The 25,343-nt window shown below is 51.9% G+C and overlaps 1 protein-coding gene across 1 annotated transcript in view; it reads right to left on the reverse strand.

Moving 5' to 3' along the window:
* The window catches only part of NKD1 (NKD inhibitor of WNT signaling pathway 1), an 84,980-nt gene that overhangs the window by 24,755 nt on the left and 34,882 nt on the right, over positions 1–25,343 (reverse strand). The window contains exon 4 of the mRNA XM_038531069.1: positions 3,395–3,461. Coding sequence (XP_038386997.1) covers positions 3,395–3,461 — 67 coding nt within the window. The remainder of the gene's footprint in view (positions 1–3,394; positions 3,462–25,343) is intronic.

Below are 25,343 nucleotides of genomic sequence, written 5' to 3' on the forward strand. Positions count from 1 at the left end.
AGCCAGCCCTGTGTCCCGCCCCTGCCACGCCCAGCCAGCTCATGGAGCTTGGGACTTTTGATGTTTACTTTGTTCTCGCCACAGTTCAAAAGGAGCTCCGCAGCCCTCGCAGCCCTCGCACCAAGCCCAGACTTAATCTGCCATCCCGCGAGCTCCCAGCTGGCCAGTTAAGGCGGTTAAGATGCTGGATTAGGGCCGGCTTTACATAACAACGCAAGAGCTAAAGCCGTCCTCTCCTGGGATGGCTAAAAGACTTCTTTTTATCTTCACGCCTCAGATGGCCTTTTTTCTCCCTTAAACAGCCCTCCAACCCGCCAAGAGGCAATGAACTTGGCCAACAGGAAGACAAAGGAGAGATTCAGGATTCGGCTGCTCGCCCTGGGCCGGGAGCACAGAGGGACGCTGGCCCAGCGCCCGCCCGCCCCCGCCAGGTGGATGCTGCTCCCCAGGGGCTGCGGCCGCACCAGTGGGGGACCAGGGAGCCAGACTGTCACGGGTCCAGCATCCCCCCCAGAGTGTCAGGGCCATGCAGGCCGGCCAGCAGCGGGGAGGAAACCAGAGCAGCCTCAATCTTCCAGCCCCGTTTACACATGGTTTTCACTTTCTTAATTCTGCTGTGAGTCTTCCCATTCACTCTTCTTGTGAAAGTTAAAACATTCATCCCAGTTAATACTACAGTCCTCTTGGTGAGCTCTTTCAAGTTTTAGTAGCCTCCTCCCAGGTCCAAGAGGAGCGCGTGTTTTTGACCATCGAGGCCTCCGGCTACACAGCAATACACACATGGTCTGTACTCACACAGGCAAGGAACTACGGGGCAGCGTCTCATGCCCCTTTTAACATAAAACACACCGGCCATGACGTACTGCATCTCTCTGCAACCTGATCTGTTTTATATTTTCTACTTCTGTGTAAGCTTTTGTTTGAAGAAGGAGGCTGAAAAGCTGGACCACCAACAATGTAGTCCAACCCCTAGTTGGGAAACTGAGGCAGGACAGTGATTCCCAACCCCCTCTCTCATGAGTGGTGGTGCCGACGTGCCTGGACATTGCCAGCATCTAGCAAGGTGCCAGGGCTGCCCTTCAAGTCCGGCATGAAGCTGGTGGGCCATAGGGTCAGATCGAGTGCTGCCAACCTGACACCCTCTCCTTAACAGGAGCCGGGACCCTCGGGCACCTCGTCTTCATCTCCCATCCATCAGCCAACGTCAGTAAGTGCTGCCTGGCCCGGGCCACAGGGCTTCATTCTCCCTGCAAGGAGCCCACATCCTTTGAGCACCACTGGGTCCAGCTCCATGTCCCCACTCATCAGGTTACAGGGGGCAAAGGGACCCAGAGTCCATGGGACCTGGCCGTGATCCACAGCGGGTGGCTACCAGAGCCAGGAGGGGAGCCAGTCTATGTGCTCCTCAGCCAGCATTCCTTCTGTTCATTACAACATGATTCATGCTCTGAAGGGAGACACTGAACAAAGTAACCCTCCCCTCCAGAGGGAAGTGGATTCCATGAGTAGGCTGTTTCGTGTCTGTTTGCAGGGAAAGACATCTCATTTGAAATCAATTATGTGGTTTTAAACTGAGCCTCAATGGACAGAGGAGTGCCTCATTTAGGAAAAATAACTAGGAGTTCAAAACATGATGGATAGACAGATGGTGATTGGAAGATGGGGTCAATGGATGAAGGGATGAAGGATGGGTGATGAACACATGGGTAGAGAATGAAGTATGTGCAGGCTGCCGGTAGATGGGTGGCAGGAGGGTAGGGAGAACAATGGATGGGATGGATGGGATGGATGGATGGATGGATGGATGGATGGAGCACAGCCAGTGGGTGGCTGGGTGATGGGACGATAAGGAGTGAGGGATCAGTGAATGAAGGGACACGCAGAGGAGTGGACTGGTGGGTGACTGGATGGAGCAGGTGGAAGGATAGACAAATGTAAGGATAGACAAACAAGAGAATGGCCTTGCTAATGGGCTACCACCGGGCGACTGAGTGGGAAATGAATACATAGCTGGAATGAGAGCCAAAGCCTATGAAACCGATGTCTGGGGTCACTCAATCCCCAGGATTTACATCCTGCACATCTTTACCTGACTTCCCAGATCTCAAATCACCAACTCCTGGCATCTCTCCCTGAAGCCAAAGATGACAGCTGAGGCTTGGGGGAGCCCAGGGGAATAAAGAATCAAAGCTGCAGAGCCCCTGAGTGCCATCACCAGCTCTGCAGGCAAACATGCTCAAGGAAAACAGCCTGCACAAAGCCTTCCATCCATGGGACTCCACACTTGATTCAGGACCTGCTCTTATTTGAGCAAAGTTTGATAGATCCCTGGGTCCCAACCCACCTCTAACTCCTGGGCTACCGAGTGAATCTCTTAAAACAGGGCTTCTCAAAGTGCAGTGGGCACACAAGCCACCAGGGGAGCCTCTCAAAGTGCAGATGGCCTGGGACTGAGCAGGACCCAATGTTTCTGACAGCTCTCAGGCTGGATGTGGCCATAGCCATCAGGTCTAGCCCACGCATCCCTTGAGAAGCTCTTGGCACTGTCTGGTCTCCTCTCAAAGCCCCAAGGCCTAGATTCCCCGAGACCCTTGGCCCCCTGGCTCTCCTGCAAGCTGCCTGTCCTCAACTCAACAGCAAGGTCCCTACTATCCTAAGCTCCCGCAGTTCAGTGATTCTCTTCTCTGAGTATAAAATGGGAAACATGATCCCACATAGCAAATGCTTTCCAATGCCATCTGTGCTTTGTGCCAACTCAGAGAGTCAAACAGGGGGAGGGCTCTCATTCCCATTCTGTAAGTGTGGAAACTAAGGCTCTTCTAGAAAGATGGTGTGCCTTGCCCGAAGTCAGGTGAGGGCACCAGTGACCAGCCCTCTACTCCAGCGTCCTCATCCTTCCCCTCAAACAAAGGCAAGAGTGAGAGCTACAGAAGTGAGAACGGAAGAGCCAGTGGGGTGGGGGTGGGGGGCTATTTGGAGGTGTGCTTGAGCTCCAGATGAGTTCCATGTGAACAGCCAAATGGGGAAATACAACAGCTACTTTATGTAGTGCTTACTACAGGTCTAACACTGTTTGGGGGGGCTAGGAGCTCCTATGGTCACACCCCAGTGGAAACAGTGAACTTAAACAACCTGTCCAATGTTCCCCAGCCAATACGGAGCAGGGCTAGGAACGAGCCTCAGGACCCTAGCTCCACTCTGGGCTTGGACTATGAAACGCTACACTCCCTGCTCCCTTCTGGCTTCTCACCCCTACCCCACTCCCATCGACAGTCAGGGTCCTGTCCTCCATCTGGCCTGCAGATTTTCTGGAGGGTACACAGGGCACATGATAGACCCAATGCTCCTTCCCCATCTCACTGCACCCTGGGAAGAGGGTGATGGATTCCCGTACCTTCTAGCCGAAAGTCTTCCTCTTCCTCCTCACTGAGCGTTTCTCTGAAAACTTCCCCCACGAGCTCCTAGAGGAAGACAAAGCAGGGATGTTAAGGAAGTATCAGACAAAGTCAGGTAGGCAACCGGCATCTAGACGTAAAGGCGGTGTCACGAACACATGCCTGGCTGGTCACAGGGATGCAGGGATCCTGGTCTGGTTCTTCTGATGGGAATTTAGGTCAATTAAGGTGGATCCTATCACTTGAAAAGTGAATTGTCACCATGCTTTTTAGGAAGTAACTTTTTCTCAGTCTACAGCCCACTGTAAAATACTGCACTCCTCTCCCTCAGAAAGGAAATTCCACCCTCTGCCCCTGGAAAGAGAGAGACAGGATGAGAAAATGTCCCTCATCTATCCCTTGGAGTCAGCTTGATGGACTCAGGACCTCCCGGGTGGGCTTCAGGAAAGGATCTCAGTGTGAATCCTTCCTCCAGCAGGGGGGTGCGGGCGGGCTGGCTCCATGGGTTTACAAAGAGCGCCTGGTGTGCACGAGAGTAGGTCTCTCCTGCCCTAACATAAACCCCCAACTCTTCAGCATAACATTCAGAAACCTGCATGCTCTGGCTCCGCTGATCTTCAAACACGCCTGCCGCCTCTCCCCAGTGCACACACCTTCCGGAAACTAGCCTGATCCTTACACATGCCTGGCCTGGTGCCCCATGTGTGGATTCAGGATGCCTGGTGGCTTATCCTATCCCATTTGGCAGAGCTGCTGGGATAGGTCAGGCTGCCCCTCGGGTGTTGTCAGGTTGGCAAGGGGAGTGTGGTTGGCCCACAGGCTGGGAAATTTCTGGAACGTCACCAAAGCTACCACCTATCCCGCCCCACCCCAGCAGGATGACTCTAGATATGGAAGAAGCAAGACCAGCACTCGTCAGACTGGCTTCTGCATTTATCGGTTTTCTGCCAATAAGAGTTCTGTGATCAAAAGAGATTGTTTTCAAGTTAGACAAGATCCCTTACTGAAGAACGGACTATGGTAACAGCAGACACTGTGAATATTCAAGTGGTAACTTAGGCTGCATTCCTCAAACCTATTGAGATCACAAAGTTTTGTGTTTAGAAAGCAACACATGAGATTCATATTCTGAGGAACCCACTTTGGGAAATGCTCCTTTTTCTGGGAGAGAGACAAAGTTTGGGAGTGTTACATCACCTTATCTCTTTTGATGCCACAACAGTGCTGTGGCAGCGCTTCTCGAACCACGAAATGACAAGCAATAAAAAAGCCCAAACTCAGCAGCTGTCACCAACTTCTCTTTTTGAAAAAAAAAAAAAAAAAAAGTGCAAAGCGAAAGAAAAATAGAATGTACCCTCTCCTTGAAACATTAGAAAGGAAGAAAAAAATCCCACACCTCAGATACTTAACAGAAACACCAGTGCTTGTCTTGATTAACAAAACAAACTGATGTTTTCTAGATCTGATCTTAAGAACTGGACACAGCTGGAGAGAAGTCTCTTGTTTTTTATTGTTTTGTTTTGAAAAGATCAACAGCTAACATTTTATGGATTAGGGCTGGTGTTCTCCATCCTCCCTCTTCTTCAAATCGTCCTGGGGCATCATCATACACGCTTTCCCTGCTAGTTGTGAAAATGTGGTCATTCAAACTCCTAGCGTCCCACTGACTTCAAAACCAGGCTTCTCCATTCCTGGAGTCAGGACGGCTTCTCCTTCCTCCTCTGCCAATTATCATAATCACCGAACACTTCCTGGGCTTGTAAACTGGCTGTTTGTGTTAACAGCGCTGGAGTTGACAGGGAAGCCGGGAGCTGGTGACAGGGAAGGCGCACACTCAGGCGGCATCATTAGATGGCTGGGACACTCCGGCAGCCAATTAGAGCCCATCTTTCATGCCAGAGGAAGACGGATGCCGCCTCCCCCAGACAGGCTGGCAGGCAGCACTTCCTCACAGAGCAGGCGACCAGCTTCAAGGGATCACGCTGAGGTCTTCTGGAAAGCGGGCGCTCAGTGCTGACCTCGGCCCACCACCCTGACCGCTCCCGGCCAGGCGGCCAGGACCTGCCAGGCACATATTTTGAGCGCTCGCATCTTCTTGCTGGCACACTTGGAGCAGTTTAGAGACTGGAAGTGTCACCCCCAACAAAGCAGCCATCTGGAACCCCGAGAACAATGCCTCACAGTGTGTATCACACACTCTGAGAACTGTCTGTGGGGAGGACCAAGCTCCCTGACACAGTAAAGACATGTCTCTGCATATTAAAGCAGAGTTCTGGCAAGTTCCGGGGTTGGCCTCTTCGTGCTAAACCTTACCCTGCTGTGTAGAACTGTGAAGGCTCCCCAGCACCATGGTCCGCTGACACGCTGGGTGGCACAGGTGCTTGATGCTGGCAAAAACCCATTTCATCTGGGGCACCTGGGTGGCTCAGTCAGTTGAGCATCTAACTCTTGGTTTCAGCTCAGGTCGTGATCTCATAGGTCATGAGCCCAGCATTGGGCTCTGTGCTCAGCAGAAAATCTGCTTGAGATTCTCTCTCTCCTGGTGCCCCTCCCCCAACTTGCTCACTCACTTGCTCTTTCACTCTCTCCCTCTAAAATAAATAAATAAATCTTCTTAAAAAAATTTCATTTCATCAGTCAAGCTAGGTGGCCCGGGGCATGGAGTGCAGTGTCTGTGGTCCTCAAGCTTTGAATCACGTAAACAAGAGGCAATGCAGTGTTGAACCAAACGCAGGATCACATCCTGGCTCCATAGCCCCCCTGCCCCTTGGACATGGGGTCAGCCACCGCTTTCTTGGGGTCCTCAGTCTATCTCTCTATAAAATGGGCATGATCACAAACCACAGCAATGACAGGACAGCTGACCTTATTGGGCATCTCCTAAGTGCCAGGCACCATGCCAGGAGCCCTGTAAGTATATTTATTATCTCCCTCCATCTTCACCATAGCCCCACGTGTTCCATCTCTCCAGGAATAAACGCTCATAAAAATGATCTGCAATTTGTAAAGTGAGTTATAACTGTTAACCCCCTTTTTTTTTTCCTACAAAGAAAGTGTTGTCAGTCCTCAAGGGACATAGGAGGCAGGAAATAATGGTACCAACTGCCACTTGCATCATTTACCAAGTGCCTGTGGTACACGAGGTACTGACCAAGGGAATCCCCATAAGAACTTCTGGGGAATGAGGTTCCCGAGCCCTGTATTTAAATGAGGAGGAGGCTTTAAGAGGCCAGGCAACAGCTCTGGGTTGTCAACAGAGCCAAGATTTGAGCCGTTTCTTGCAGAAGCCTGACCTGAGCTTGTACAGTGGAATCAAGGCTCCTGTGGGCATGGGGACAGGGACAACTAAGAGTCCTGGCACACTTGCCGGGAACCGGGGATCACACTTAGAGAAGTACGAGAAGAACAGGCCTGCCAGCAGCTCCAGGGGTGGGGGTCAAGTACTCCAGCTTCTGTGGCAGGACTCAAGGGGCCCACAGCCTCTCCCCACTAGGCTGGGGACTCAGCAGAGCCCTGCTGGGAGGCCCATGGGCAAGGTCTGGGGACCTTAGGCTCTCAGTACCATCCTACAGGTAGAGGCTCAGAACCCTTGACAGCTGCAAGTCCCTCCATGAGGAGCCTCATGCACAAGGTTTGGGGCACAGAACTGGAATGGGCCAGACCTTGGTTCAAATCCCAGCTCTGCTTCATACAAGCTGCATCACGTGGGTGAAGGAACTTTCTCAGCCTCCCATCTGCATATAGGAACGATAGTATGCATGTCTCAGGGTGGCTGCGAAGATTAAGGAAGTTGTTGCATGGACAGTGCTTAATATTACACCTGATACCACGGCTGGGGCTCCAAAGACCAGTAGTTACTGTTTATTATTTCTTCTACTCTGGCTACTAGGTGACTACTAGAACATTGCTTGGAGAAGCTCAAAGGCTCACCAGCCCCAAGGCGCCGTCAAAGACACTAAGAGTCACTCTCCTACCTGGCACGGTGTTTTTAATGCTTCATATTTAATCCTCATGGCAATCCTTTGAGGTAGTGCCACTATTAGCAGTTTATCATCAGTTTGCAGATGAGCAAACTGAGGCACAGAGAGGTTAAGTGACTTGCCTAAGGTCACACAGCCAGTGAGTGCCAGAGCCAGGCTAGAAAGCAGGCTCCTGGCTCCAGAGCGCGTATCCTTCACCACTGCCCTGTAAGAAGCCCAAGTGTGGAGCTTGGTATGAGTGACTGTCCTTCACTGCTCCTTTACTCAGCCATCACTCTGGCCCCTGGTCCCACGCCCCCTCTCCTCTGGCCTTCAGGATAGTCGGCCTCAGACTAGGCTGTAAGTTGTAATCAAAGCCTTCCTGGATCCCCAGACTTCTTGCTGGCCCCAGCCTGATGCCCAGTGGCCGGGCTCAGCAGCCTCTCAGGCCACAGGGCCCGGGCCTCCCTGCCTCCCTCCCATGTCCCGGCACTGCTGCTCCTCTGCCCCACGCTGGGCCCCAGGAAGAGAGGCCAGCTCCTCCGGGCACTGAGTGTGCAGCCAGCGCCAACCCAGAGCACAGAATTGCAGGCATAAGGCCTTATAAGGCCTCCGGGGACGGGAAACCACATCAAAGCAGGGCTTGGGAGCGGGCTGGAGTTCGGTTAGGGTTTTTCCTCTTTGTCTTTGAGACTCCTACTCCTGAGCTTAATATCTTCCCCCCACCGCCTGCCCAGCAGTTCTTTGTCAATGTCTCTGTTCTCTAAGAGCTAACAGATGTTGGTGCCACGGGGTTTCAAAGAACACTCCTGGTGCCCATAGAACACGGCACAACTCGCAGATTCCAAGAATGCACGGGGCTGGGGACATGTCGGGGAAAGAGAGGGTGGGAGGCACAACCCAACCACCCTGTCACCCTTAGATGCAAGCAGGCTGCCCCTGGAGCCGCCCCAGGAAATTCCTGGCGAGCTCCCTCTTCCCAGCGCACTGTGCAGAGGCAGCCGGGCCGGGCGTGCCTGGGGAACCGGCGCCGCTGTGGGCAGGCCCCGCCGAGAGCAAGCTCTGGCCGTCCCGGGCAGGGATGCTCCATTCCCATTCCCAGCACCCGGCCGGACCCGGGAGTCAGGTGCCCGCCCTTGGCAGCTGAGTGACAGCAGACACCTTACTTAACCATCCCGGTTCCTTTTTTGCTCTGCTGTGACACAGAGATTTCAATGTCAAGAAAGAGTGAGAAAACATAGACAAAATACACATCATGAGAAACACCGAGGATGAACTTCTGTCCTTCTGGAGCGCCCTGCTTCTGCCGCGTGCTTGGAACATCCTCACATCCTATTCCTGCAAAAACCTAACGTCCAGTGATTTAACACCTCCGTGTCCGTAGCACCAGGGAGGCATGTTCAAGTTCACCAACAGTCGGAAACAGGAGAAATGCCCAGGAAAGGAAAGTGTGCTGGTTCCACACTGTGAAATGCTACACAGTGACTCTGAAGAACAGGGCAGATCCATAAAATCTGTAAATCCCAGCAGGAGGAGCGCCATGCCACATGGAAGACACAAGTAGAGCATGACTTGTACATCTAAGAAAACACCAGACACACACATACCGTGAGCACACCCAATGTACAGATGTCCCCCTGGTTACCGCCAGGGAGATGAGGGACAAGGGAAGTGGACAGGAAGTGAGAAACTTCAACTCTCTGAAGTGTTCTAGTACATTCATGTCTCACTTGGGCCACTGAAATCTAGTTTCATAAAAACCCACACAATAACCTACTTTATAAGAGGAACCTGAGGCTCAGCCAAAAGGTTAAGTGACTGGCCTTAAGATCGCTCAAGGAGAACAAGTAGCAGAGCTGGGTTAGAACCACCCAGGCTCTGGGGTTCCTTGCCTCTAGAATGGGGCGGCGGGCCAGGATGATACTCCTGGTCCCCTTGAGAAGAGGCCTTCTGGGGCTCCAGCTCCCTGACCCAGCAAAAAGCAAGAGTGGGAGGAGAGTCAGGGCCATTCACCTTCCAGGCCTCAAAGTCCCCATCTCCAATGTGTACCTCAACCAAGGGCTTTTGTGACTTTTGCTCCTGAGAGCCACTCTACGCAAGCACGTGGCAGGCCAAAAGTGCGAGGAATTACCTATTCCACCCCCAAACTGTGCAACATGAAAGCCAGGGCTGAAAGACAGCCACTGGCAAAGGGCCAGGGTGGGGAGGCTCCTAGGGGCCCTGGCTCTAGTGACAGTCCAGGAGGGGCTGGGGACTCCCTTCTTCCCGGGGGGTGGGAGAGAAACAGACTCATTCCTCCTGGATGTCAGCAGACCTTATATCTGCTTCCAGAAAAAAATGTCCCCTCTTCCCAAACAAGTGATGCATGGGGCAGATGCCTCAGATACTCCCATGAGGCCACTGCAGCCTCCTCTGGCCATGCAGCCCGCAGGGAAGGCCACGGGTTCTGCTTACCCAGCATCTGTTCCCCCCGCTAATAAGCAAATTGGAGTCCTCCCCTCGATCATCCTCACACGAGCTGGCAGGGGAGGTGTCTTCTCCATGCCAAGGCTGTGTCCAATCCCATCCCCGGCTGCTTGAGACCCCACACGCCAGGTAAGAGCTCACAAATGGATGGAGACACAAGCCAGTGCCCAGGAGAGCATGACCGTTCGACGAGGCCTTGGACCAACTGGTTTCTAGAAGTCAGCTCCTGAGGGCAGGCACTTGGGCCTGTTCTGCTCTAGAATAGTGTCTGATATATAGTAAATAATAAGTGTCTGTTGGATGAACCTTGGAGCCAGACCCATCCTCACCTGCCTTTCCTGGGGATGGGACAGTTATGGAAGCCACTTGACTGCCCTCTTGGCTTCTGGCAATTTGTGTTGGGCTTCTCCTACTTGCAGCTGAAAGCTCTGACAACCTCCCCTCCCCCTGCCACAGAATCTTCAGAACCAAGTTATAGTCCCCTAAAACCAGAGCCGAGATTCCAGCCAACTTGGAAGCCAGAGGGAGGAAGCTGCTGCCACCTGCTAAGCAGTGGGCACCTCCACAGGTATCTCCCCTGCTGAAGGAGGGGGGACGCTGAGCAGAAGAGGGAAGGCGGCTCTGAGGGCTTCAGTTTGCAGAGCTGGCCTGCGTGTCTGGCCTACGAGGACCAGGCCTTCAGGACTCCAAAGATGTGCAGCAGTAATTAAAATTCCTTGGATTTCTCCCCGACTGTTTTTATCTGCTCAAGATGTAATCCCTCTGCTCCCATTGGCACTTCCCAGCCTCTGCCCCCCGCATCTCGGGGGCTCCAGCCTGAGCTGACTTTCTGGATTTGAGGTAATGTTTATCAGGCAGGTATGCTTTAGCAGGATCCAGAGCCACCACATACCCTTCCTCCGACCCTCAGGCCTTCCACTCTCCAGGGTGCAAATAACTCCCAAAGATGGCTTTGTCCAGTCCTAGAGACACAGCCGGCCATTGGCAGCAGTGGGCCAGAAGAGTCCACTTCCTGGGCTGTTGTCACCCCAATCCAGCTGCTGGTATCCACATACCATCGTCCCAACTACCCCCAGAACTGGCTCTCAATTGGGCTGCCATGAGTAATTCACATTTTTCTTTAAATTGGCTCTCTTTCCCTTTTTCTTTCTGTTTAAAATCTAGTCTTGCCAATAATATCAGTGAAATCATGGGTGTGATGTCCTAGTTACCATTGGGGTTCTCAAAAAATATAATTCAAATGAAACAAAGGCAGAACCATTAAAATACAAGCTGTCCACCACTTATCTCAAGCCCCACCTCTACCTCCAGCAGAATGTATGGATCATGCTTTGGGAACTGCAAGGTTTAAAGAGCTCGAGCTGCAGGCGCCTGGGTGGCTCAGTGGTTGAGCCTCTGCCTTTGACTCAGGTCCTGATCCTGGGGTCTTAGGACCGAGTCCTGCATCGGGCTCCCTGCATGGAACCTGCTTCTCCTTCTGCCTGTGTCTCTGCCTCTCTCTGTGTCTCTCATGAATAAATAAATAAATAAAATATTTTATAAATAAATAGCCTGAGTTAGGGGCACCTGAGTGGCTCAGTCAGTTGAGCTACCTTCAGCTCAGGTCATGATCTTGGAGTCCCAGGATCAAGCCCTACATCAGGTTCTCCGCAGAACGAGGAGCCTGCTTTTCCCTCTCCCTCTGCCCCTCCCCCTGCTTCTTCTCCTCTCTCTCTCTCTCTCTAATAAATAAATAAAGTCTTTAAAAAAATACAAAAGAGACCAAGCTGAAGTCCTCTGCTCCCTCCTCCACCTGGAGGATCCCTCGGACAGGTGGGAAAGGGTGTGAAGAGGAAGAAGGGAGACACCAGGGAAGCAGCTCAGTAGATGCTCCTCCCACCCGGTCACAGGCCCTCCTCTAGGGCTCATGCTTTGGGAATAGGGATCCCAGGCTTGGGGAAAAACCGCTAATGCCAAGAGAAAACAGCAGAGTTGGGCATTACCCAGACCCTGCCTTCATCTCCAGCCTTTGGGACTTGAGAGCTCGCAGGAGGATGACCCAACACAAGGCAGGTTGTCCAGGGCTGGGTGGGACACGGGGCCTGAGGGCTGCTCTGCCGGCGTGATGGGAACTTTCCTACTAGACGGCAGTTCAAAGGAGTTTCTACAGTGGAAACCAGGATCCAATGGGCTTGTCAGGGCGTGGGAGTAACTGAGGTCACGCACACAGAGGACTCAGTGATAATAATTACCAGCATTTCTTTCGCAAGCGCCTAACGTGGGCCAAGTGCTCTGTTGAGCACGGTAGGTGCCCAGCTAAAGGCTCCGAGCAGCCCTGTGAGCCTGGCGCCGTTGTCACCCCGTAGCCAGGAGGGAGCTGAGGCTTAGGGAAGTAAGTGATTCCCACGAGGGTCCGCCCTGAGCCCTGGCTCCTCCGCTCTATGCCGTGCCACCATGTACAAATGATTTCCCTGTTTGTGCCTCAGTTTCTTCACCTGAACATGGGAATGACAGCCGCCGCCTGGCAGGCCCACTCGGAAGGAGAAATGAGACTGGATGTCAAGTGCCCAGCACACCCAGCAGGCAGTCAGCAGGCCATAATGCCGCCGGCCCCTCTCTGCTGTGCGTGAGGGGGGTGCCCTGTCCGTTACCCTCTGCCCTCTCGTCTCCTCGCCGACCCCCCGCTGCCTTCAGAGATGCCTCACAGCTGATCAGAGCTGGACCCAGGAGCACCCTGGGTCCAGCCATCCCACAGGCCCCAAGCTCCAGAAGGCCACCAGCCCTCGGTGCCCCTCCCGCCTGGCCCGAGGCCTGCCTCCCTGCTGACCCTGCTACACCATGGACCCGCCACGCCACCAGCCTGCCACACCGCATGCTGATAATGGCAGAGGCCACAGGGGCGGTGGTGTGCCTCTGATCACTGGGCAGCTGGGCTGCCTCTGCCAGCAGCTCCTGGCTCTGGGACAGGCCCAGGTCCGTTGGCAGGTCCAGCGGGTGTGCCCTGTGGAGCGGGGTGGCCGTGAGCCAGGCTGCTCATGACTGACAACACGTCACCCATCAGCCAGAGAACGGTGCTCCCGTAGGCCAGGGGCCATCTTGTTGGGGGGAAAGGAGGTGCTCCCTGCCCAGGGCAGAGGCTAGCCCAGCGGGGGACCCTGTGTGGTCTGGGGAGCCAGGGGAGCATGATGCTCCTCTCGGCCTCGGGCCTCCTGTTTCTCCTCACCTAACTAAACAGACGCAATAAGGTGCTCTCATTTTGTATATCCAAGGAGTCTTCATTTTTATGAGAGAATAAGAGACCAATGGTTTGGGCCAGATTCTGGGACCCTCCTCCTAGACAGGCAGACACACACACACACACACACACACACACACACACACACACACACGTGTCCACACTTGGTCCACCCCATCTGGCCCTAAAGCTCTTACAAAAGCCAACTTCCTGCCTCTCTAATGCCTGTCCATGCCAGGCCTGCCTCTGTCCCGGCCTCCTTCTCCTGCCCTATAGGCCAGCTCCCAGAACCTCTCTCTAGCCCCCTCACTGGCCAGGCCCCACCTCAAGGCCTCCCAACAGCCCCCCCACAAACACCCCCTCCCCCGGTGCTGCTTCCTCTGCCTGGAGAGCCCTTTGCCCTCAACAGCTGACTGCCTGCTGCTAAAGCCTTGTGCCCCCCACTGCCAACCAGCGTGACTACTGACTTCCAACGTCCTCACCTCATTGCATTTGGGCAGAATCAAGAGTGGCACATCTGGGCTCCCAGATGACTCAGTTTGTTCCGAATCTTAGCTGTTTATGAGCCACCAGATCAGTGCCTATAAGTCTCAGTGTCCACACCTACCAAATGGGCCTGTGACACAGGCATGCCTTGAGGTCACATAAAAAGGCAGACACGGATGAACAGAAGGGTTAGCAGCACTGCTCATGAACCGGGGCTCCCAGGGTCCCAGGTGCCCACAGGGGGATAGCAGGTGAGGACAGCCTAGAGGCCGGTCCCTGTTGTGCTCATAAACAAAAGAGGCGTCCTCTCCAGAACATTTCTGGAAGGGCACACTACCTGTCGGTAATAGTGCCGCTCCCCTTGGGGAGCGGGGATGGGCCACAGGGACTTGTCCCCTTCAGCTGCCCAGCTTTCTGTGCAATCTGGATTTGTGCTGTCTCTCCCCGCCTCCCCTCTCCTCCTCTTCTCTCTCATTCTCTCCGTCTTTTAAAACCCAGAACACGCAATGCTTTTATGCTCAAACGACACTATGCTTTCTTAAGCACTGTTCCATTAAAGGCAGTGCTGTGGCTCCCCGCGCACTGGCCATGTGCACCGAGCTTCTGCGGGCTTCTGCGACTTCATGCATCCAAACAGACTCCCATTCGCCCCAAACCCGTCCTCCAGATTGCCTCCCTGCACCCAACCAGGGCTGTTCCCTCCTTCCTGTCCCTCAGGCCAGCAACCCGGGAGTCAGTCTGCCACTGCCCTGTCAACCCTTCCAACCAACCCCACTACATCCTGCTGGCTCATACCTCCAAAACGTACCTCGAAACCAGCACGTCCTCACCTCCTCCACACCCACAGTGCGCTCCAGGATGCCAAGAGAGGTCATCCTCTCCCATCAGGGCAATGCCTACCATCTCCTTTTCTCTGTCCTGGTACTCTCTAGTCCATTCTCCAAAGTCCTATGAATGCCCTACAGAGCCCCACCCGGCCCGTCTGCCCCATCATTGTCCTGCCCTGCTGTTACTCCCCTGCACATACTCTGCCCTGGCCACCCTCACCTCACCCTCTCATCTCCTGATTACAAACACACTGCCACCTCAGGGCCTTTGTACATGCTGTTCCCACTGCCTAAAACACTCTCCATATATCCCCTCCACTTCCCCTCCTTCAAGCTTTGGCTCACCTCATCACCTGGGTGATGATCTAAACCCATTTATCTATCTATCTATCTATCTATCTATCTATCTATCTATCTATCTATCTAAATATTTTATTTATTTATTCATGAGAGACACACAGAGAGAGGCAGAGACACAGGCAGAGGGAGAAGCAGGCTCCATGCAGGGAGCCTGATGCATGACTCGATCCCAGGACCCCGGGATCACGCCCTGAGCCAAAGGCTGACACTCAACCACTGAGCTACCCAGGCATCCCTAAACACTTCTATTTAAACTACAGCACTGATCTCAGCTCCCCCTCATCCCTTCTCTGCCTCAGTTTCTTCTATGGCACTCAGCACCATCTGACACACCACATATTGCCTGACAGAGGAGGCACTCGATGAATACGTGCTAAACAACTAAATGCAGCTCTGACTAAATTTACGGACTCAGAAAAACATTCTCCGTATTTTCCTCAAAGAGAAAAGCAAGTCGCCAGAAAACAGAGAAGCGATTACATCTGCTAAAATTATCTACACGTGTTTCTGTGCACTGTGGTCAGAGAGGCCTGTCTGGAGAGGGCGGCCTCAAAATGCTCCCAGAGGTGGTGCCTGGGCGCCGGAGCCAGGGGTGTCAGACGGCTCGCTGTGAACACGCACGATTCCTTCCACGATCAGAAATAACGGCAAAGCATTTTGAAGAAAATATGAAAACACACAGCCACAGGCCACGTTGATTCGAGATCTCACCCACAGAAGTCTGCTAGAAGGGTCTTGGCCCTAGCAGGTGGTGTGGTCTGCAACTTTCCAGTGAAATGGGGTGGTTTTCAGATCCCACCTGGGAGGGAAGGAGGCGGCAAGGGGCCTCTCTGCACCCCAGAGCCCTGCTCCCTCCCATGCCCTGCACACAGGCCATGAAGAGAACCCACCAGAACCTGCCTGCTCCCCAGTGCTCCTGGCTGTGGGTGCAGAGGAAGCCGGAGGGGGAGGCTGGCAAGACACCCCTTTGTGGTCATGTAACGCAGACAGACTTAGCTTCCAGAAATGGCACGAGGCCAGCTGAGCATGTGAACAGGGGCTATCGCTGGGAGCGGAGGAGGGTGGTAGCTCTCTTGCCCGACCCCAGACCCCATTGGCTGTACATCAAATTTTCATTCTTGGGCAAACCAAAAATCCTTGTTTTTGTTTTGTCTTTTTAGTTGGGGAGGGGGAACATTGTAAGAATCTGAAAGGTGGCTGCCGGCCCCCACAGGTCCTGCCAGGGACCCCTGTTGCAACCATGATCCCCCGGGAAGCCCACGGAGGCCTACGAGATGCTGTGTGGCTGGCACCCAAGGTCAGAGGACATACCTGGTCTGAGGGCAAGAAGGCATTAATAGCAGTGCCCCGTGTCTGTCAGTCCCTGGGTCGTCTGACTCACCCACAATCCTAGAGGTCAAGAGGGAACCCTCACCCACTCCTAAACACAAGGAGGGAGGCTCTGAGCAGGGAGGCGGGAACACATGGTGTAGTTGGGAGGGACCGAGCCCCTCATCCCACCCCAAGAGAAGGCCAGGGCTCCTGAGACACGTCCCCGGTGTGTTTCTGGATGTCGAGGAAGAAAAGCCTTCAGACACGCAGTCCTCCAGGCACAGGCATCCAGGCCAGAGCAGAGCCCTCGTGCAGAGGTTCTGACCTGGGGGAAGGCCCAGAACCCCCTGAGAATGTGTCCCCGGTAAAATGCCACACAAATAAAACTGTACGTTGAACCCTTTCTGTGGACTTCAGGTTAAGGCCCTCTTGGAGGGGGAGATGGGGAGACTAAGGCCCCAAGAAGAGACTCCACTCCACCAGAAGCCAGGGAGCAGGTGCTCCGCTGAGTCAGCAAGCTCACTCTCAGACCTGTGTCCCCACAAGCAGGGTTCTGTGGCCCGTGCAGTTTGGAGAAGATGCCAGGTTCTTCACTGTGGGACTTTTCGAACCTTATTGTTTTTTTTTTTAATTTTTATTAATTATTTATGATAGTCACAGAGAGAGAGAGAGAGGCAGAGACACAGGCAGAGGGAGAAGCAGGCTCCATGCACCGGGAGCCCGACGTGGGATTCGATCCTGGGTCTCCAGGATCGCGCCCTGGGCCAAAGGCAGGCGCCAAACCGCTGCGCCACCCAGGGATCCCTCGAACCTTATTGTTGATCTCCATCAGGAGCCCCTCAAAGTGCTCACAGCATATGCAGGTTTCTCTGACTTCTCTAGGCCCTTTGCTAACAGCTTCCACTTCCATCTCCTGCCGTTTCTGCAGGGCCCTCGCCCCCACCTTTGGTAAGCTTTCCACACCAGCAGCCCACACTTGTGAGGTGTCTTCAGAGGCCTTCAGACAACTGCAAGCCTCCCCTCCCAGCCCTCTGCCAGGTGGTCCTGAGCCCAGCTTCCTCGCCTCCCATGGGGACCAATCCTGAAGCAGAAGTCATACTCCAAAGCTCCCTGCAGGAGCTCTCCCCCTTCCTGTCTGTTCTGGGAGACTATCCTTCATGGATCACTTGCACATAATCCTTGTCTCAGGCACTGCTTCTGTGGTATACAGGATGGCTCTCCCCTGAATACCTGGTTCGTTAGAGGAATCCCAACACATTTTGGTAAATTCACATGGGGCAGACAGGCTGACCAGCAAGCTAGCTAGTCTCAGACAAAGGTATGGGTCACCCCAAGGCCAGTCCAGAAAGGCGACAGGCCAGGGGCCCTATGCCAGGGTTCAGGCCTGATTGGCAGACAGAAATGGACATTTTCTCCCACCTATCACTCACCCCACCCCCATTTCAATATATGCCTCTCCCCATCTCTGGGGCCTAATTCAAGTACAGGGAGCACCTCATGGTCCAGTGACTTCTCTCACTGAATATCCACAACTCTCAGGGCTGGCTTCATAGACTGTACCTTCAGGAGGAATTCAAGGCTGAAGGAAAGCTTTTTATCCCTCCCCCCACCTCTGTAGTGGGCACCTCCTGTGATCTGGAAAAACAACTCCCTACCCCACAGCATCCATTCCTCCTTCTTCTGGTAACATTTTGATTTTCCCTGCAGAGCCACCCCTCTGGCTTGCCAGACTTGACAAATAAAAACACAGGACACTCCATTAAATGTGGATCTCAGATTTAATCACTGTTTAATCGAAGTGTCTCACACAGTATTTGGGATATACTTATAGAAAAAAATATGTGTTATTTATCTGAAATAAAATGGGCTGTCCTGTATGGTATCTAGAAACCCTATGCCTCTACCACTTTCATCCATGAGGCATGGACAGGGCTGATTTCTGCCCCGTAACCACAAGGGTGGGCACATATTCCAGGCCTGACCAGTGAGAATTTTTCACATCCCTGGCCACAGGGATTAGTCATGGCTGGGCACATGACCCAAGCCTGGGCCAAAGAGATGCAATCCCAGGACATTTGCTCTTTTTCTGCTGACATTAATGAAATGTGAGGGGTGGAAATCTGACACTGAAGAAAATATTTTACCTCTTTATAGGGAGACTCTGTCAAAAAGAAAAGCCAACACGAAGGAAAACAGATCCAGGAGTTGAAACAATAGAAAATGGGTCCTGAGAATGCTGAACACCTGGATCAAACTATACCTGAAACTGGTCCTTCCCCTAGACTTTTCAATGACATGAACCACTAAATCACCCATTTTTATTTAGACCAGTTTGAGCTTGTTTACATGCCATTCAACCACTGAATGAGTGCTGCTTAATCCAGCTTCCCCTGACTCCACACAGCCCTGGCACGATGCCATGCAGGGTCATGCTCAGTGAATATTTAAGTTACCTATGTCTCTGACTTTGCACTTTACTGTGGGAGGCAGCATAGGATTATGGGAAAGCCTGGGCTTTCAAGTCAGACAGGCCCGGTTCCCATCCCAGCTCCACTCCTGTCCTCTTTCCAGGGCCTGACCTAAACTTGAGTCTCTCTGACCCTCAGTTCCCCATTGGTAAAACGAGGACACTACTGCCTATATTCTGGGGTGCCCATATAATTTTACTGCTCAAACCAGGTCACTTTTGAGGGTGAAAGGGGAGTGCTATGAATAACAGGGCCAGGACAGCAGGAGTGACTGGCACTGTCATGGGTCCATGGGCCAGTGGTAGCCCTCCCTACAACTGACCCTGCACCTGGCCCCATGGTCAGTGCCTTCCATGCTGCCCACCCCCCTGTCCTCATCACTGCCCTCTGCCCAGGCCACTCCCACTATTGTCTCCTGGCTGCCACCTAATTCCTTGTCCCAGTGCACCTGTAATGTTCTCTCCTGGAGAAGCCAGCCCAGGACACCCAGGCTCAGCAGGGCCCCCCCACTTGCTGTCCACCCCCCGCCCCAACCTGTGAAGGCCTCATTGTGCTCCTTAGTGCTCTGGAGGACTACTGTTTGTGGATCGCCAGTCTCCCCACCTGGCGAGATAAACTCATTGAGGACAGGGACCCTACACGTCCTCCTCATGACTGAAGGCCCCACAGACCTGGAACGGAGCCCAAATTGCATCGAACAGCAGCCAAGAAGGTAAACAGCTGCCCTCCCCGGCCTCCTCTCCACAGGTCCCGTGTTCGCTCCGTGTGTCCATGGAAGCATCCTGGGGGAGACGTCAAGCAGAGGTGGATGGGGCTCTGAATCGCGGAGCAGGGAGAGCATGGGGCAGGGGTAGGAGCCGCGCCTGCCAGGCCAGGACTGCGCTGATTGCGGAGCCCGGGACTCTGGGGACAGGCCCGGGGAGGCCCCGCCCTATCTCAGCAGCCGCAGGCGGCGGTGGCGGCAATGCGCTGGCCTGAGCGACAGTTTTCATTGATCAGGGGCCAATGTGGACTGTGCCTGGGCCGGTTGCCTATTCTAGAATCCAGCCCTGGCTCCTGCTCAAAACACAGGCCCGGCGTCTCCCTGCAGTCGCGGCCAGCTCTGTCCTCGGAGGCAGCCAAGTCACTGCCCAGGACGCAAATTGGGCAGGTGCAAAGGGCCTCTCCAACCCGAAACCAAGGCCATGACATCCCACACACAGCCCGGGTTGTTCCACTCATGAGCAGACAGCGTCCCCTTGGGCTGCCTGGCCCCCTCCCACATGGCTCTTCTGGCCCACCCCAGGGCAGCCTCACCCGCCCCATTTCTTGGTTCAGCCAGACTCCTAGGCTGAGGTCAGCTACCTGGAAAATGCTTTGCCGACCAGCTCCTTGGCTCACACCCCAATCCACACGGCACACTACTTCTTTATTTCCACAGGCTCCCTCCCCTGCTCTACAGCCCTGGACGGCTCCCTATTTCCAACCAACTCAGATCCCTCTGTAGGCTTACCCTGCCTTCCCAGTGCTGCTCACCAGGAGACAAGTGGTTATGGCAGGAAAAAAACACTGGCCTGGGAACCTCACATTCTGCCTCAGTTTCCCCATTTGTATAAAGGGAGGAGGGAAGATGGTATCTCTGAAGGCCGTCCTGCTACAACAGGCCATGATTCCAGGGGCTCATGAGAGGGTCGAGTCAGCCAGGCCCTGACCTCCACCCTTCCTCTGCTGTCTCCAGGCCACCTCGCTACCCACTCACAAAGCCACGGGTCAGTCTCTCAGGACTGTCTCAGGAGTGAAAGTGCTTTTGGACAAAGGAGAGATCTGTAAGATTTGAACGTGCCCCTCAATCAGATTCCAGGCTCAGTCCCACACGTCTCCTGGCCCCAACACCCTGCTCCAGGGGCACTGCCGTGACCAGACAGCGAGGGATGAGTGGCTCACAGACCAAGAAACAGCAAATGCATACCCACAGTAAACCGCCCAGGAAGGACCAGGCAGCCTCAGCCTGACAATGCGCACCTCCAAAGGTGAGGATTATCAGGTTAATCTTACAATAGGTTGACTCCTAATGGCTGTGGACTCATAACAGCACCACAAGGAGTCTGTAGCATCGCTGAGTAGTTAATGAAATGATTCTACCGCAGACCACCTGGGTTCTGTCACCTTCCAGCTGAGAGATGGTAACTTCCCTGTGCCTCAGTTTCCTCCTTCGTAACACAGGGAAATTATAATATCTACTTCATGGAACTGTTGTGATGATCAAAGTAAGTAATATTTGCAAAGCACTTAATGCCTGGCTTATCGGAAGCTCTACGTAAATGTTTATTTAATAAATAAAAAAAAGAGTTACCATAAAGTGTATAAAGACATATGTATTATAGAAAGGAAGGATCACCTCTCCTCCCTCCAAAACAGGATACTGTCTTGTGAATATCTTTTTATGAACAACTGTTGGTTCTGACACATAGGAGGGTATGAAGGCATGTGGGAGTTTTTGCTTCTTCCATTGGGCATATGTCAGTCTTATATGAGGGACTGTTACATTCCTATATTATCTGCGCAAGTACAGGAGGATCGATATGGGGAGATGAAGTTGAGCCCAGCAGTCCTGGAAAGGACTGGGCCTCTTCCAAGGCTGGACTGGCAGAAGAGGTCACCATAATGCCAAGGTCAAAAGAGCACTTGACAGAGGGCTCCCACATGATCTGTTTGTGTGATACCATCATAGAGGAGCAGGAACTGCCCAGACTTGAACCACCTCGGAGGAGGAAGAGGAGCCACGCTTGGTGGGGGGATGGTCCCTCTAATTATAGGATGGTACAAGTGTGGCACAGCCCTGTCCTAACAGTGCCCCCCGCTGGGCTGACTTTTCACGGGGCCAGGGGAGTGAAGCTGTGAGCACTGGCCACTTGGGGCTTCCATATGGAACATGCTGGACTGCAGAAACACAAACCCAAACAAACCTCAGTTTTTTGCACATCATCAGGTTATTTTTAAAAATCCATTTAGCCACTCTATCTTTTGATGCGGCAGTTTATTTATATTTAAAATAATTATTGGGGGCACCTAGGTAGCTCAGTCAGTTAAGCATCTGCCTTAGCTCAGATCATGATCCAGGAGTCCTGGGATCCAGCCCTGCATCAGGCTCCCTGCTCAGAGTGGAGTCACCTTCTCTCTCTCTCTCTCTCTCTCACTCTGCACCCCTCCCCTTGTGCACACACACTCTCTCTCTCAAATCAATAAATAAAAGCTTAAAAAATAAAGTACATATTGACAGGGAAGGATTCACTATTATCATTTTTTTCATTGTTCTCTGTTAGAGATTTTTCTTCTATCTTCCCTCTCTTGCTGTCTTCCGCTGTATTTGGTTGATTCTTTTTTTTTTTAAGATTTTATTTATTTGTTCGTGAGAGACACAGAGAGAGAGGCAGAGACACAGGCAGAAGGAGAAGCAGGCTCCATGCAGGGAGCCCGATGTGGGACTTGATCCCAGCACTGCAGGATCACGCCCTGAGCAGGAAGGCAGATGCTCAACCGCTGAGCCACCCAGGCATCCCTGTTTTGTTGATTCTTCGTAGAACTTATGTGCCTTGATCCCTTTCTCTTTCTCTTTAGTATAATTTTAAAATTTTCTCTGTGGTTGCCATGGGGCTTACATGAAACATCTCATAGTTCTGGGGCACTTGGGTGGCTCAGTCGGTGAAGTGTCCAACTCTTAATTTCAGCTTAGGTCATGATCTCAGGGTTTTGAGATGAAGCCCAATGTATGCCCCTGCACTGGGTGTGGAGCCTGCTTGAGATTTTCTCTCTCCCTCTCCCTCTGCCCCTCCCCCACTCAACCTGGTTTTATTAAAACAGGGGGACAGGGCCTGTGGACAGAAAGAGCTACTGTCTACCCCTCCCCCACTCTAAATAAATAGATAAATTTTTTAAAATCTTGCAGTTCTAACAGCATCTGTGGTTTGAACTGCAAACAGAAATTCCCCACTTCTTCCCCTCCCAGCCACACTTTATGTCACTGCTGTCACAATTTACATCTCTCTGTATTATGTGTCTATTAACACGTTTTTATGGTTATTGTTAATATTTTTGTCTTAATAGAATTCAAAGTGATTTACTCACTGCCATTAAAATATTCTGTATTTGTCTATATCTTTGGAGTTTAATGCTTTCTTATGCTATCACATTGCTATCGAATGCAACTTGAAGAACTCCCTTCAGCATTCTTATAAGGCAGGAATGGTGCTCCCCACCCTAGCTATTATTTTTCTGTGAAAGACTTCATCTCTCCTTCGTTTCTAAAGGACAGTCTTGCTGGGTATAGTAATCTTGGTTGGCAGTTTTCTTCTTCAAGCACTTTGAATGTATCAAGGTCTTGAAGATATATTAGCACTCCCATTTTCATTGCAATACTATGCATAGTAGCCAAGATATGGAAACAACCTAAATTTTCATCAATGAAAGGATAAAGAAAATGTAGTGTATACATACAATAGAATATTATTCAGCCAAAAAAGGAAGGAAACTCTGCAATATCCAGCAACATGGATGAACCCTGAGGGCATTATGCTATGTGAAATAAGCCAGTCACAGAAGGACAAATACTGCATGATTCTACTTATGTGAGGTATCAAAAATAGGCAAATTCGTAGAATCAAAGAGCAGAATGGCAATCACCAGGGGCTGAGGAACGAACTTATAGGAAGTTGCTACTCAACTGCTGTTAAGTGTCAGTTAAACCAGATGAATAGGCTTACGGATCTGTCTTACAACATTGGATCAATGGTCAACAGTATTGTATTGTACCCATGAAAATTTAAGAGGTATGATCTCATATTAAGTGTTCTTATCACAATAAAATGAAAATAAAAAATGTTTCTATGTATACGTAAATAAAGAAGAAAACCTACAAGGACAACACAGGCTGAGAAGGCTCTATTATGACACAAGTAGAGTTTAATCCTTAAAAAAGAAGTCAAGAAAAAAAAATAAGTAGAAGTCAAGAAAGTTGACTGGCATCTGGGCAATTGCTTTCAGGGGATTCATTTCCATATTCTCTCTACTTCTGTTTAGGATTGAAATTTTCTATAGTAACTACTTTTTTTTTTAAGATTTTATTTATTTATTCATAAGAGACAGAGAGAGAGGCAGAGGGAGAAGTAGGCTCCCTGTGGGGAGCCTGACATGGGATTCAGTCCTGGGACCCAGGATCACGACCTGAGCCAAAGGCAGACACTCAGCCACCACCGAGCCACCCTGGCATCCCAGTAACTACTTTTTAAAGTGGCAGGGGTGGGGTATGCAGCAGGGCGAGGGTAGCTTAGCCTGAAGAACAAGAGCTTGACTTTGAATCAGCAGATCCAACACTCATAAGCTAGTGAACAACCAGGATCCTGTGATGTCAGGTTCTGGGAAGATGCTAAATTTCTTTCAGCCACAGTGAGATCACAACATAACGGGGAAAAGGGCCAGATGTAATGTGGCACTGTGGGCCAGACACCCTCCTAAGCATTTTGTGTTTATGAACTCACTTCATAGTGACAACTATGGGGTAGACACTATTTCCCTCATTTTTTTAAAGATTTTATTTATTTATTAGAGAGAGAGAGAGAGAGAGAGAGTACACGTGTGTGCCTGTGAGCACACAGCAGGGAGGGAGCAGGGCAGAGGGAGAGGGAGAAGCAGACTCCCCACCGATCAGGGAGCCCGATGTAGGGCTTGACCTCAGGACCCTGAGATCATGACCTAAGCTAAAGGCAGATGTTTAACCATCTGAGTCACCCAGGCACCTCAGATTTTCCCCATTCTGCAGATAAGTAAACTGAGGCACATAGTGGTTAAAAGATTTGCGTAAGTGGCACTGGGATTTAGCCTGAGCCACCTGGTGCCAGAGGCTGTGCTGGATCTAACCACCTTGCTGAGCAGCCACTCCCTTTCCACCCAAAGCAGATCACAGCCCAGCAGAGTCAGATAAGGAACAAAGAAACGCTGGTTAAAGCTACAGCATCACCACACCTTTGGAACAGGTTGAATCAGAAGTGCAGCGTTAGGTCAGTAACCACTGTAGCTGTTGTGAGCGGGTTTGATCTGTCATTCTCAAGTCATCTTCTCGTCCCACTGGTTTATGGCAATACAACTTGGAATGAGTATTTAAATCTTTTCTGAAGAATCAGTTTCTCCATTATGTAAGTTGAATGAATGGAGCCATGAAAGTGCAAACAGGCATCAGTGGCCCTCTCAGTGCACAGAAGTCACTGGGACGTGAGGGAGTCCTACTAGCAGCAGGGCACTGACCCATCGCCCACACCAGGCTGCTTCAGCCTCTACCTGCCTGTGTCGGCCACCCCTGCCATGAGGAACTCTGCTCCACAGGACCCAGAGGGACTCCCTTCACTGATCAAGCTTTGGTTAGTCATATGATACACCCAACGGTCTGGAACAGAGGGAATTCCAGAGGCAAGGCATGTCCCTCAAAGATCCTCAGGTTCTTTCAGATCCATGAAAAATCCATGTAAACTACAGGCCAATTTCTCCATAAATCACTAGGTCAGGCTCAGAAGCCAGAGGACAAAAGTTACCTTGACACCCAAGATACTACCTTGTCTCCTTTGGGTAATGCAATATTAGGCTGCATGACCACAAGCGTTACATCTTGTATCATGGGACATGATGATTCTACTATCACTGGAACAAGATAAACCCTACCTGGAAAATGAAGTTTCATTCGTAAAAACATGGCTACACTAGCCTTGGCATTCCAAGCGTGGGCTGAGGGCCAGCGGTCTCCACACAGCCTGGGAAGTTGTGAGACATGCAGTCCCCGGCCTCACCTGATCTTCTCAGTCTGAATGGGCATATGTACACGAAACCCATGT

The sequence above is a fragment of the Canis lupus genome, chromosome 2 (assembly GCF_011100685.1).
Source record: "Canis lupus familiaris isolate Mischka breed German Shepherd chromosome 2, alternate assembly UU_Cfam_GSD_1.0, whole genome shotgun sequence".
In the NCBI taxonomy this organism is placed as follows: domain Eukaryota; kingdom Metazoa; phylum Chordata; class Mammalia; order Carnivora; family Canidae; genus Canis; species Canis lupus.